Genomic DNA, 13,671 nt, shown 5'->3' with positions numbered 1-13,671 from the left:
GCAGCAGCAAGATCTCAACCTGAAACGTAATAGCAAACTGAAATCTCTCATAAACCCTAAATCCCCAAATCGAAATCTGCAAACGAAAAAGATGATTCGAAGAAGAATCTCTTCGATCATTTCAACATCACTCCTCAATTCATCGATTCACCACGCCTCCAAACCCAGATTCGTCACCTCTTCGCCGCTTCTCCAATGCCGTCGATCTCCGATCCTTACTCAGACTCCTACCTTTGCAAGGTCGTTTCAGGGGATCAGGGCGTACAGTTTACTGAGCTTGAACGATCTGAGAGACAATGTGCCGAGGAAGCTGAAGACGAGGAAAGGAAGAGGTATCGGGTCGGGTAAAGGTAAAACTGCGGGACGAGGTCACAAGGGGCAGAAGGCGAGAGGGACGATGAAGTTTGGTTTCGAAGGTGGGCAGACTCCTTTACGACGTCGTTTACCCAAACGTGGCTTCAAGAACAAGTTTAAGCTTCATTTTCAGGTATAAAGTTCGCGCCTTTCGCGGGAAGAGGTTATTGGGTTATCGAAAGTTCTGATTTTGTTGGTTCGGAGGACTTGATGATTATAGGATTGTGGTGGGTTTGTTAGATTAGGTCGAGTATGGGAATCTAAATCATAAAGGTCATTCTTTTAGCTGCTTGTGAATTTTAGCAACTAAAGATGTGTATATGGTTGTTGTGTGATGCTGCAGCCTGTTGGTCTTGGGAAGATCGCTAAACTCATAAACGCTGGGGAGATTGATTCGCATGAGTTGATCACGATGAAGACTCTCAAGGTTTGGTCACACTCCACACTCTTTGATTCAGTCACACATGTGTCTGTTTCTCACCAAATGATTAACGCTGATGTGCAGGATGTGGGAGCCATAGGGAAGCAAATAGAAGACGGAGTAAGACTAATGGGTCGTGGTGCTGATGAGATCAAATGGCCACTTCATTTTGAGGTTACCGTTTGAATTACACTAGTCATTTGCCATCAGTCTTTGGACTAATTGGAAATGGCATGTTTAATTACAGGTTTCGAGAGTGACTGTTAGGGCCAAAGAAGTGGTGGAAGCAGCAGGAGGATCAGTGAGGAGGGTGTATTACAACAAACTGGGCTTGAGGGCATTGCTTAAACCGGAATGGTTTGAGAAGAAAGGAAGGCTATTGCCAAAAGCGGCGAGACCACCTCCTAAACAACAAGATAGGGTCGATAGCATCGGACGTCTTCCCGCTCCGAAGAAACCCATCCCGTTTTTTTCAGCTGAGGAAAACAAAGTCGAATCTCCTGTTGAATCATGATTTTCTGTTTAGTTCTTAACGTTTAGTGTCTCATTTTGAGTTCTTTGTGTGTTTCTTGGTCATGCTCTTACAAGAAAATTTGAGCATAGCGGATTTCTGTTGTACCAAATAATGTCATCCTCGTTAAAAAATTTACTTGGTCATAAGCTCGTTAGCATCTTTACTTGTCGATGATTTAGAACGTCTATATAAACGAGATGCATGTATGCAAACTGTTGTTGTCCGTGATCAGTAAATCATGATTGACATTTAAAAAAGACATTATTGGTTACAAACTTACAATCAAAAAAATAAATAGAACCCAAAAAAGTCGATCATATATCTCAATCCCAATCAGCATCGAACTTTATAGCAAAGTTACATATATCAGTTCTCTTCAAAGATGAAAGATTTGGCCAGTTTTCCACAAACACAGAGTAGTCTTTGTCAAAGTCATTTTCGGACTAATTGTATACTTTGATGTTTTAACTTGAGTTGATCGTAATAACAAGAACAAAGGTATGTATCCTACTATATAAAAGGAACTAATTTTGTGGCTTCTAAGAGTGTCCACTTCACCTAAAATATTCAGGACCAATACATGTCATTTAACATATTCTCCAGCCCAAAAGTAAACTATTGCAACATATATCCGAGCCCAATTAATTTTGTGGGTTGGTCTTCCAGAAATTCACGTGGCCAGAAAGTAAACTCAAGTCCTGAGGAAGTATGAAAAATTAAGGTTAACGAATAATAATTATAAAAATCTCTTCACATATTAAAATTTAAGCATACAGCACGTGTTTTGGTTGCTCAGTATTATATGCTTCATTTTACTTTAGACTTGATGTTTGTTTCGATCGACATACACTGGACATTACTCATCCAATAAGATTTTCTCTAATTGCTTATAACATATTGCGGCCCAAACTATTTTTTCACATCTCGCGTCACAAACTCAGATATAATAATTGATTTATTAATGCTTTCACATGATATCTGCAAATGGTGATGTGGGGTAGTCCACAGACCACAGCTTCATGCTCAATACTTGCGATCCACATGCACGTAATGTGGATTGAAGAACATGTTTCATTTCTAATAGGCTGAACAAATGTGATGTGACTCAAAATTCCTCTTTTATTTTAATCTCAAACTCTAAAAAAGGTTATTTACTTTCATAATCCTAATCAGACTTTTTAATACTTAGCTTAAACCACCTATACCAATCAAATGAACGGAGAAACCATTTTATTTTACAAACATGAGCTTCACATAACGACGCCAGTAATAGGTCGCGTGCATTAATTACTCAACCCTCTAACCCGACGATCATAGAAACAACTCACTATACGTCGTTTATTTACTTATCCGTTAACAAAGTTCTCATTCGTAAGAAATATAGGCAAATAAAAACTTCAACGTTTTAACATTAAAATGTAACAACGTGTAGCAACTGCCCTGGAAAACAAAAAAATGCTTGAACATTATTCAAAACAGAACAGCAGACGTTCTGACTTACGTTTACTTGAAATATATGGGTTATATAATCTCGCAGCCAAAAAGGTCAAATAGATTAACAAAAAAAAAACACACTGCAGGTGCGTATGAAGAATGAAGTAACAGATAGGAATGGTTAATCCATCCCCACCACACACTCCCCTCACCCAGTTTCTTCATTTTGATCACAACATTTACCTTCCTGCAATTGAGTTCATCAACAATACAAAACCCATAGATACGGATTGTTTTTCAATATTGGTTTCATTTAAGACTTCTCCCATTTACTTTAAATTATTGGAACTATCTTTACCGGTTACATTTCTTGGTAGAGGTTTAGATTCTTAAGAAAAAAACTTGGTCCAATCTTACTCTACATAAATCATTTTGCAAATTTAAAAAACTTGGCAAAAAAGTTATGGAAAAATCAAATACAAAATTTAGTATCATCATTCAAATTTACAATGGTCTGCACAGATATACTGGCTAATGATTCTGCATTTATAATTTGTGTTTACGTATACATACATTAAAATCATATTGATGACTTCTCAATAATACTCCTTTAATTTTAAATTTTTTAGAATTTATACACGTTCAATATAAAAAATTTAAAGGCAAACAACAGGGCCGACTAAAAATACAACTAAATCTAATAATGAAACTTATACTAGAGTCTAACAGAATATAGTAAAAAAATGTCTTCAACCAAATATTATTACAGCAATAATAAATTATTTTTTTATAACACAAGGCCCATTTCAAATCACTAAAAGAAGAAAAGAACAAAACGCAAAAGCTATACCACTAACAAGATTTCAAACTCCCAACTAGGTCTGCGCATTTCGGGTATCGGTTTGGTTCGGTTCGGGTATTTCGGGTTTCAGATAGTTTGGATAGGGGCTAGATGATCCATTTAGTACTTGATCTATTTTCGATTCGGTTTGGTTCGGGTAGTTTCGGGTTCGGTTCGGTTCGGATAGTAAATGCAGGAACCGGAAAATATCCGAAAAAAGTTCGGTTCTCATTTGGATCCGGTTCGGGCTCGGATAGTTTGGGTAGTTCGGATAATTTGGAAAAAATATCGGTTATTTAAGGTAAAATATCAAATAATTAGGATGATTTAGATAAAGATTTTGGATATCTTGGATTGCTTTGGATATTTCGGATAAAACTATCCGGATAGTTTCAGATACTTTCGGGTAGTTTGGATACTTTATAATTATTTAGTTATACTCAACTATTTTCAGATACTTTAATAGAATTTTAAATTAAAAAATATATATTTAGTGATGTTATATGTATATATAATGAATATTTTTATATATTCGGGTACCCGTTCAGTTCTCGGTTCGGTTATTTCGGATATAAAAATATAAGAACCGTTCGGGTATTTGAAGATATTGATCCGGTTTCGGTTTCGGGTATTTCGGTTCGGTTCTTTGGTTCCGGTTATTTTGCCCAGGCCTACTTCTAACTATACATTATCCATACCACCCCCACAATTAACACAACCTTATACATCAATATACACGTAGTCGGAACAAAGAACAACCAGATCAAACATACACACAATAACTAACTAATAAATCCGCGCGAAGCGCGGACAACCCCCTAGTATTATTAAGAACACCACACGCTATAATAATTTAATGCATGCAACATTACAAATACGAGTCATCCAAAAACAAAATTACAACATTCAGTTACAGGTTAACCATAGATAATAGATTGTATATGTTTTGCATCGTTGACAAGAATCAAACCAAAACTCCATTTTCTTGGCATCACAAACCAAAAAAAAAAAACCATTTACACAAGAAACTATACTATATAAAAAATAGAGAAATAATTAAAAGAAAATAAAAAGGAATTCATGATGACCTTTAAAAGCTTTTCACGGAGAAGATCGATCGCAACTAAGTAAACCAATATCATTGTGTTTTTTAGAGGGACCAGAAGCTGGAATTGGGAAGTGACGTGGTAAGAATCCCAAGAACTGTTGAGATGAAGAAGAAACGACGTGGTGAACTTCTTTGTGTGATTTATAGTTGAAGACGTTGTTCTCACTTGTTCTTGCTCCATTGCATAATCCAAGAACAAGAAAAAGAAAAAATATTTTTGCATATAATACGAAATGGTTTCTTGATCTGCGGTTTTGAGAGGACATTGTTGAATAAAGGTTTCTTGTGTAAGGGTTTGTGGTGAAGTGGTTTTAATATATGTGAAAGGACTTAGTATTTTGTTTGTTGTTGATGGGACAAAAGGAAATTGGTGAATGAATTTGTTGAAAGCAAGAAATATGGGCAGATAGATGTTGAGAGAGAGAGAATCTGACTAAGAGGTTGTTCTTTACTGTATTTAATTACTTCTGATATTTTTATAATCGGTCCTTGAATAAATCACGAACCACGCAAGTAGTTGTAGACTTGTTGTCAGGTGGTACATTTGGTCTACACGCCGAAGTTCTGTTTGGGGTTAGTTTTTTTAGACTAGAGCACCTTTAACTGTGGACTCTAGAGGAGTTCTAAACTTAACAAAAAAAAAAACAAATTTAGGAGAGAATGTGCACAAAAGTTCTGTTTTTAGAGGTTTACAAAAACTACTTAAAAGTTAAAACTTTAGTGGACAAATGTCAATCAAGTAGAATGAAATAGATGTTTTGATTGGTTTTAAAAAAATAAAATGTAATTAATTTATTATAATATTAATTTTTTTCCTTTTAGAAACTTTAGCAGTTTCCAACCAATGAAGCTGCTTAATTGTAGACATTTAGTTTTTTTTTCTAACAATTGACATTTAGGTTTGAAACCCAGTATTACTTTTGTCGCAGTAAAAAAAGAAGAAGCAGAGCATACATTTTTATGACCTGAGCAAGCTGTTTCATCAACATTACTCCTCATCAAGTTGATAGACAAGCACCAAATTTTAGCAAAAAAAAAAAAGTTCATACACAAACACGTAAGAAATAGAATCACCTCCATGTTCGTAACACGGAAATTCAAAGACTTGAAGAGGTGATGTGATGTGCGCATGGTTTGCCTCCTTTCGTCTGTCGCTATTATGAGAAAGTTATTTGAAATTATGAAACATCCCATCCATTTTTCTTACATCATCAACAATACTACCGTAATGTTACAACAATGTACGGTAAGCTTAGAAACTGTTATACATTTGTCATAATATTTATTATCTAAATAGTCCTATAGTGGGATTGAGAAAAGACGTTTTTACGGCACAATAATGTGTTTTTCACTTGTGAATAGTTGCTTAGGAAATATTCTCTTTTCTGCATATGATACTTGAGTTATTATATATGGACAAAAGTAACATTGTAAACATAAAGCTAGAGTGCTTTGGGGAGGATTATATCATAACTCTCTTGTTTAGTAAAATTATTGATTAAATCAGTAAAAAAAACTAAAAAGGTAAAATTGAGTTTGTGTAGTAGAGATTGTTGAAACAGGTTTAGAAAAAAAAAACTGAATATTAATGTTGGTTGATCCTTGATCGCGTGTTTCGTTATTTATATCAATAAGTTTGTTTTCCTTAAAGCGGCTCTTTTGTTCTTTGTAATTATCGATATCATAATTGACAAACAAAAATTATAACAAAGAAAGCTAGATTCATTTGTTGCAACAAATGCATATATATGTTAAATGTATGATTTCATTACCTATGCTCAATGAAAAAGAAAGAACGGAGAGAATGGGCAAAGAGAAATAATAATTTAAAGTGATATCACAAGGTAAGGCCTTTTGTATGTTATGTCAAAGACTCGAAGCTTTTTATAAAGTTAATATTATCACAATTATATTAAATGTATTAGATTTTTTGTTTGAGGGAGAATATGATAGGCCCCGGTCTAAATATAGTGACCGATTATAACCATGTCACAGCATAACAACTATTCAAACTTTATTGCAAAATCTTCCTCAATCTAAGCTACTTGAAATGCATATCTTTTTACTATATTTTGCATAGACACGTATGAAAACAGTGAATATGTCAATCACCGTTCTTGCTATTTTAGTCTTTTATTTAAATAATGTCAATAGAGTTAGTGAATTTTATTCAATTCAACGTTTTCGTTACGCTTGCACGGTGTAATTACTTTTTTTTTTTTTTTCCATCTGAATTTATTAATTAAAAGGGGTAAAAAACCCAAAAGGGCAGAGCCCAAACCATACAAAGAAAAACTACAAAAGCCCAAATACATTAAAAAACACAACTGCCATAATGGCCCAACAGGCCCAAATTCCGAAAACCCTAGCTAGGGCAACGCCGCTCGATCCGCGCGAAGCGCGCGCCTCCCTATCTTCTTCCTGCGGCTCCAGCTTCCGCGATACGACGCCTAACCACTGCGCCGTCATCGGAATTGAGCCGAGACCATTCAAACCCACCTTTCCACCACAACTCGAATGCAACCAACGCACACCGAGACTCATAACTAACCGGATCTACGATTTTAATAGAGAATAAACCCGGCTACAATCGCTCATCATCTCCGACATACATGCATGCGGAACCAGATTCAGAGACGAGAGCCAGATGAACAAGAGAGGCTCGGATTCGTAGATCGCGGTGAGGTAACTCGAGAAACTTGCCGGCGCTAGCGGTGCTAAGAGAGCCACCGCCTCCCGGAACCAAAACCGGCGATCTCGGTGCTGACGAAGCCACCGACTCCCGGAAACAGAAACCGGCGAAGAAGATGCTGAGAAAGCCATCACCTCCCGGGACAAAATCGGACGGCCACCGTAGATAGGTGCGCCGCCGAGACTAAACCCAACAGATCCACAAACTAAAGATCTAAACACCTAAATCCCCGTTTAAAAACTTGAAAAACATAACCGGACCGACGGTGGCTAAAGGAGCCTCGCCGTCGGCCGGGGAACTTTTCTCTATGCAGTTTTATCTCTCTACAAAACTGTGTGGTTTGATTTCACTTCACTTATTGCACGGTGTAATTACTTTTCGTTCACCCTTATAGGAAGACATCGATAAATAGAAATATTGTGGTACAATAAGAAAGATTAATGGGTAAAGTACTTACAAGTAAAACTATCTTAGGTTGTTTCTTAGAACCCTTTACAATCACGTCTTTAATATGTTCATAACTTATTTAATTATTTGTTATGCATAAAAATGACCACCATACTGCTCCTATAAGGTAGAAGAACAAAAGGTAAACTAAAATAGAAGAGTCGTAGTAATGTCAGTAACAACAGTTGAAATCTAAAGTTGTACTATGTCCCATACCTTTCTATACTATTTCAAACACTGACAAACTACGTCTTAGCTACGCCTATCACAAATCTAGCAATCCTACTTCCCCATTATTTCACGCCAACACGAAAACTGACTGATAATTCTTGCTAATCCCTAAATTGGTTGTACAGGTTTATAGTGAAGTATAGTAATGGACCCATTGATTCATATAATGTAGTGTCACATATACAGTATCAGCTAAATACTAGTGGTATTGGGGTGTGCTTGGTAACATATTATGTACATGGACATATTCGCAAAATTCTTTTTGTTCCACGAAAATACAAGTTATAGGTTCTTCACACATTTTTTAAAAAAAATTAGAATATCAAATATAATCTTTTTAATACAATTTGTTTTTAAAAAAATCAATTTATTTCAATAGTAGTTGTTTTAACTAATACCGTAAGAAGATAAACAAGTTTTAAAAAAATCAACAGTTAAAATTGTATTAAACACACTAAACTTTTGTCTTTGTGAAACGTATTTTTTATTTTTGTAACATGTCTTTGTTAAACGTATAAAATCTCAAAACTCAAGAGTATAATATATATACACGTGCGATCGTGATAGCATGCGCGAAAAAATCTGTGAAGAAATGAAAGTTACGTTCTTGACTATGCGTATAGTGTACGGAACGGTCGGGGTCGGGGTCGGGGTCGGGGGCAAAGGTGGTGAGAGGCATGACTCATGAGTCGAATCACGAGTCATGAATCATAAAAATTGTGTCTACCTAACATTGTGACACTGCCAGGGGAGGAGGCAGGGTAGTAGTAGTGGGATCAGCTGACCCCACCGTTAAAAATGTTTGATTTTCTTCGAGAAAAAAATTATGGATCCCACTTAAAATGAAAATTTAACTCCACCAAAAATATTTGATCTTAGTATAAAAAGTTTTAGGCTCCGCTACTCACACAGCACAAGATACAACAAATATAAATGTAGTTGAAATTGCTTCCGTTGAATTTCAGTAAAACAACTTGGATCCTAAGTTGACAGAAATATTGAAGTGACAAGTTAAATAATAAATTGACTCATGCATATTCGTGTGTGGAAGGGGAGAAGAGACGGACAACTTGGTGAACTAACTTGTTCGTTAGCTACCTTTTGATTTTCAGATGAATTAATGTTTTAGGTCTTTTCCATGAACCAATCGCAGTTAATACAGTTTTTTCAGACATTTAATTTATCTGCATGAACATTCATTTACATGCCCATTTTTTTTATATACTACACTGAACATTTACTTGTTTGTGAAGCGGTTTATTATTAAACTCTCATCTACCGGTGAATTTCCTTTGTTTTCGTCGCCACGTAATAGTTTTGTCATAACATAACACAATAAATGTGTTTGGTTTGAATATCCTGGTTTAACTTTGACCACTATAATAGAAACTGATTAGTAAATGGCGTATAGTAATATTTGTTACCTGTTTAGTAATGGTTCAATTCATTATTAAACGATGTATACGATGTAAACGAATAGAGGGAGAGAGAAATGTACTAGATGCTTAGATATTGTTTACTTGGATATTACATATGCATATCAAAAAAAAAAATATGAACTTCAGACTGAAGAGAGCCACATTTATACTACTAACAGATTTGGAAAAATGGGCTTATACTTGTATTGGGCTTACAATTTAAAAGCTCGGCCCATTACTAAGTTAAAAGGTCAGCAACATACGAGATGGGTTTTATCACCTTCGTAGGGTTCTTCTTCTTCTTCTTCAATCTCATTTTCCGATCGATTCGCCGTCGCAGAAATGACGAAGCTCAGGAAGCTCGGCCGGCACACGGGTCACCGTATGTCCATGCTCAGGTTTCTTCATTGTCGATCCTCTTGTTTTCTTAGCACATTTCTTTAAACTTTATCTGGATTGATCTAGATGTGTGGTTCTTGTCAGGACGCTGGTATCTCAATTGGTGAAACACGAGCGCATTGAGACCACTGTCACTAAGGTACTAATCTAATTTATTTATCTGGAGGTTTAGCTAGGGGTTTAGATCTGCCACTGGTGTTACTTCTTCGAACTTGCAGTGTGTCTTGTCCTAATAATGTTTATCATATATATGCACAATACTAAATTTTTCAGGCTAAAGAGGTTCGTCGTCTTGCTGATAACATGGTTCAACTCGGCAAAGAGGTAATTGATTCGTTATTTTCTTAGACACACTATAGTTGGTTTTGGAACTGTAGTTGAGGCTCAAGTGCTCACTAATCTTGGTGTTAACCTCTCATTGGGATAAGTGTTTTAGATTATTTCTTATTTGGTTGAGATAAAATGATTTGATTACAGGGCTCACTGGATGCAGCTAGGCGAGCTGCTGGGTTTGTTAGAGGAGACGATGTGATTCACAAGATCTTCACGGAGTTTGCTTATCGATACAAGTGAATCTTCCAACCCTCTGCTTGTCCTTTCTAATCTCCTCCTAAGTACTTTGTCTCATGAGCTGTAATATTATGTGTTAAAACAGAGATAGAGCTGGTGGATACACGAGAATGCTTCGCACTCGCATACGAGTTGGCGATGCTGCACCAATGGCCTATATCGAGTCAGTAAACAACTCTCTTTTCTTATTTTTGCAAACTTCACATTGTGAGCTAACTTGTTCTTTTACAGGTTTATCGATAGAGAGAACGAGCTAAGACAATCGAACCCACCAACACCTCAACCGCCACAACGGGTGCCGCTTGACCCATGGGCTAGATCCCGTCTCATGAGGCAGTACGCGCCACCAAAGGAGGAGAAAAATTCTGATTCCGATCTTTAAACAATAACATCTCTTCTGTTCTGCTCTCGCACACCAAGAGATCATGTTTTTGTTTCTCCTTGAACCCATACCTTGTTTGTTACACTATCATTCAATACATGTTTGACAATAATAACTTATTACCATTTTGGTTGAATGTAAGTTTCCTAAAACGGCCTTTAAAACATTAAGCAGACATCGAAGGCCATTCATCAGCCTGAATAAAATTTGCTACAGAGTAAACATCAACATGCTTCTCAGGTATCTCACTACTCCATGGAACCCTCTTCGACCTAACCGATCCTGTCCCTGTGTTCTTATACTCACCGTAATACAAAGTCTTCAGCGCGAAATCACCACTCCAAGGCATCCATCCATCAGGACTAACCAAAGACTCAAGATCACAGTTCACAAAAACCGTCCTCGAAAACTCCTTCCACGGCCTCCCCAAGTAGTTCCTATGCCCCTTAGGGTTAGCTTGAAACTCCTTCATGTACTCCTCTGTTCCGTTAACCGAACAGTTCAAGAACACGAACCCTGTGGACTGCGCCGCGTCGATCCTCCCGTGTGCCGTGATGACGTTATTTGCTCCCCCTCCTCCTAGTTTGGAATGTTTTGAAGCGATTAGGATGTTGCAATCTTGGAACACGGCAGCTGAGTTGCCGAATATGAAGTCTACGTTGCCTTGGATTCGACATTGTTTGTAGAATTGGCGTAGAGAGTGTGCGTAAAGAGTGTCTTGGTTCCCAAGTAACTCGCAGTTTTCGAGTATTGAGAAATCGCTGTCTGACCTAAACGCTACCGCTTGGTGCGCCTCTGCTCCTGCCGTGTTCTCTATGGTTAAATCACGTGCCATGAATCCATCGCCAAGAACTCCTATACAAACAACCAAAAACATGTTAAGTCACGTGGGTTCTGTCTCTAGTGGAACCAAGAACAGTCGCATTCAATCAGTGACATAGATTGCTCAAAAAAAAAAGATTGAATTTTAAAATTAAATAAAAATAAATAATTCTGTTTCAAATATATTTTTAAAATTTCACATATATTAAAACAGATTAAACTGTAACTATCAGTGCATTATTTTATATAATGATTTCATAATATAATGAAAATTTCCTTTAGATAATCATTTTTAGTTTATTTTCACAAAAATAGATCTCTAAAGAGAAAAATGACCAAAATAAGTTTTATTGAATGGTAAATATGCATTTATATACTTAGGGTTAACTAATCTAAGACTTAGGGTTTAGAGTTAAGGGGTTGGGTTTTAAGATGAGTTCAAGTTTTTAAAAATAAAAAATTAAAATTTTCAAAATAAAAATGGTTATTTTGGTTATTTTATTTTTTGAAAACTATTTTTGTGACAAAAACTAAAATAAACTATTTGAGAGAATTGTCCTTTTAAGTTTTTAACCAATAGAAAATAAACCCAATAATATTTGTTGAAATTTGTAATTTATTAAAAATATTAAAAATTTGAATCTTTTTTATAAACGTGGATTTTTTTTGAAAATAAATATTTTGTGACGTGGCAGACCAAACTCGGTTACTACAAGAGACAAGAGTGAAAAGAACAAAACTTGCGTTTGACTTTATTATCCGAAAACAGTAACATTTATATTAACTCACCGACAGTTGCGGAGTTGTACGTTGTCATCCCTGGTTGCCCTACATTCAAAGACCCTGTAATGACCGTTTTGCCCATCCCGTCTCCGATGAACACGACGTTCTTTTTCTCAAACGGAACCCTAACGGTTTCCTCATACACGCCTTCTCTAATCCCTATCACAAACTTAACGTCTCCGTTACTTCCCGGCGCTGCGTCAACGGCTTCCTGCACCGTCTTATAGCCACACCCTTTCCCTCCGTCTTTACACACCGTAACGTCTTCCTTTAAACCGGACGGAAAACTCAAACCAGCCTCCTTAACCGGACCGGAACTCGGTCCAGTTTTCTCCCAAAACCCGTCTCGTTCCGTCGCTGGGTGGATCCACGAAACGACGTCGTCTCCGAAGTTATCGAAGGACACCATCATGCTCAAAGCGGTGCCCGTGAGTTTCACGAGATCGTCGAGGAACGTGATGGTGTCGACGACTTGCTTCGTGTCGTTGACGGTTTTGAGACCTGACCAGCAGTCGTACTGGTAAGCGAGAGCTGCGCTCATCCACGCACGTGCGTCTTTGATTCCCCCGCTCGTGACCGCGACGTCTGACGACTCCGTGCGGTGCTGAGAGTAAGAGAGTATCTCTAAGCATATGGTGGCGATGTTCGTGCGGTTTTTATCCCCTGCGGAGGAGTCTAGGATAGATTTGATCTGAGACTGACCGGACTTGAGGCTCTCGTAGGAGACTGAGATCGCGGAGTGGATGATCTGAACCGGTTTAGGATCTTGCGGGACAAGACCCGGTTTAGAGAGGGAGGAGAAGCAGTGGTCTGGGAAACGCGTGGCGTTACATGCGAGGCGGATCTGAGCGGTTGGAGGAGGGGGAGGTTGTTGTGGTGTGTTGTGACGGTTGTGGGAGGATTTGGAGACGTTGGCGTAGAGAATGAGGGTTAAGAGGAGGAGTAGAATGGCGGATACGGCGATGATGATGAGGATGTAAGCACGGGGAGGGAGGTTTTTCCGGTGAGGTTTAACGGCGGAGGAAGCTAATGGAGTTGAGGAGGAGGTGGAGAGAGAGTGCGGGAGTTTTGGAGAATCCATTGGAGGAAGAGAGAGATATTTGTGTATATATATGTGTGTATGTAAAGGTCAGGCTGGTAAAGGTATAAGTATTTACTAGATTTTGACCCGCGCAGGCGCGCGGATGTATATTTTGAAAAATATATTGATATTTGTTTTTCATGTAATTATCAGGATTTGGAAAAATGAATCCGA

The 13,671-nt window shown here is 37.4% G+C and overlaps 4 protein-coding genes across 4 annotated transcripts; 2 read left to right on the top strand and 2 right to left on the bottom strand.

Annotated features, from left to right (window-relative positions):
- Nucleotides 1–2: 2 nt before the first annotated feature.
- LOC103837542 (50S ribosomal protein L15) lies at nucleotides 3–1,448 on the top strand. The gene is made up of 4 exons (XM_009113901.3): nucleotides 3–487; nucleotides 698–781; nucleotides 860–949; nucleotides 1,023–1,448. The coding sequence occupies exons 1-4, from the start codon at nucleotides 92–94 to the stop codon at nucleotides 1,287–1,289; spliced, it is 837 nt and encodes a 278-aa protein (XP_009112149.2). The 5' UTR covers nucleotides 3–91; the 3' UTR covers nucleotides 1,290–1,448.
- Nucleotides 1,449–4,273: 2,825 nt separating this feature from the next.
- Nucleotides 4,274–9,453, bottom strand: LOC103837541 (protein IDA-LIKE 2). Its single transcript, XM_033279345.1, has one exon. It carries the CDS (start codon nucleotides 4,936–4,938, stop codon nucleotides 4,666–4,668), a length of 273 nt encoding a protein of 90 aa, XP_033135236.1. The 5' UTR covers nucleotides 4,939–9,453; the 3' UTR covers nucleotides 4,274–4,665.
- A 258-nt stretch (nucleotides 9,454–9,711) lies between these two features.
- Nucleotides 9,712–10,977, top strand: LOC103837539 (50S ribosomal protein L17). The gene is made up of 6 exons (XM_009113898.3): nucleotides 9,712–9,858; nucleotides 9,944–9,998; nucleotides 10,133–10,183; nucleotides 10,337–10,428; nucleotides 10,515–10,592; nucleotides 10,661–10,977. The coding sequence occupies exons 1-6, from the start codon at nucleotides 9,803–9,805 to the stop codon at nucleotides 10,809–10,811; spliced, it is 483 nt and encodes a 160-aa protein (XP_009112146.1). The 5' UTR covers nucleotides 9,712–9,802; the 3' UTR covers nucleotides 10,812–10,977.
- Nucleotides 10,913–13,644, bottom strand: LOC103837540 (probable pectinesterase/pectinesterase inhibitor 64). Its single transcript, XM_009113899.3, has 2 exons — nucleotides 12,423–13,644; nucleotides 10,913–11,666 (listed from the first exon to the last, which is right to left on the bottom strand). Exons 1-2 carry the CDS (start codon nucleotides 13,495–13,497, stop codon nucleotides 10,978–10,980), a joined length of 1,764 nt encoding a protein of 587 aa, XP_009112147.1. The 5' UTR covers nucleotides 13,498–13,644; the 3' UTR covers nucleotides 10,913–10,977.
- Nucleotides 13,645–13,671: the final 27 nt, after the last annotated feature.

This window comes from Brassica rapa, chromosome A09 (genome assembly GCF_000309985.2).
Source record: "Brassica rapa cultivar Chiifu-401-42 chromosome A09, CAAS_Brap_v3.01, whole genome shotgun sequence".
NCBI lineage: Eukaryota > Viridiplantae > Streptophyta > Magnoliopsida > Brassicales > Brassicaceae > Brassica > Brassica rapa.
The sequence above is the reverse complement of the archived record's forward strand: the minus strand, read 5'-3'. Positions and strand labels throughout refer to the sequence as shown.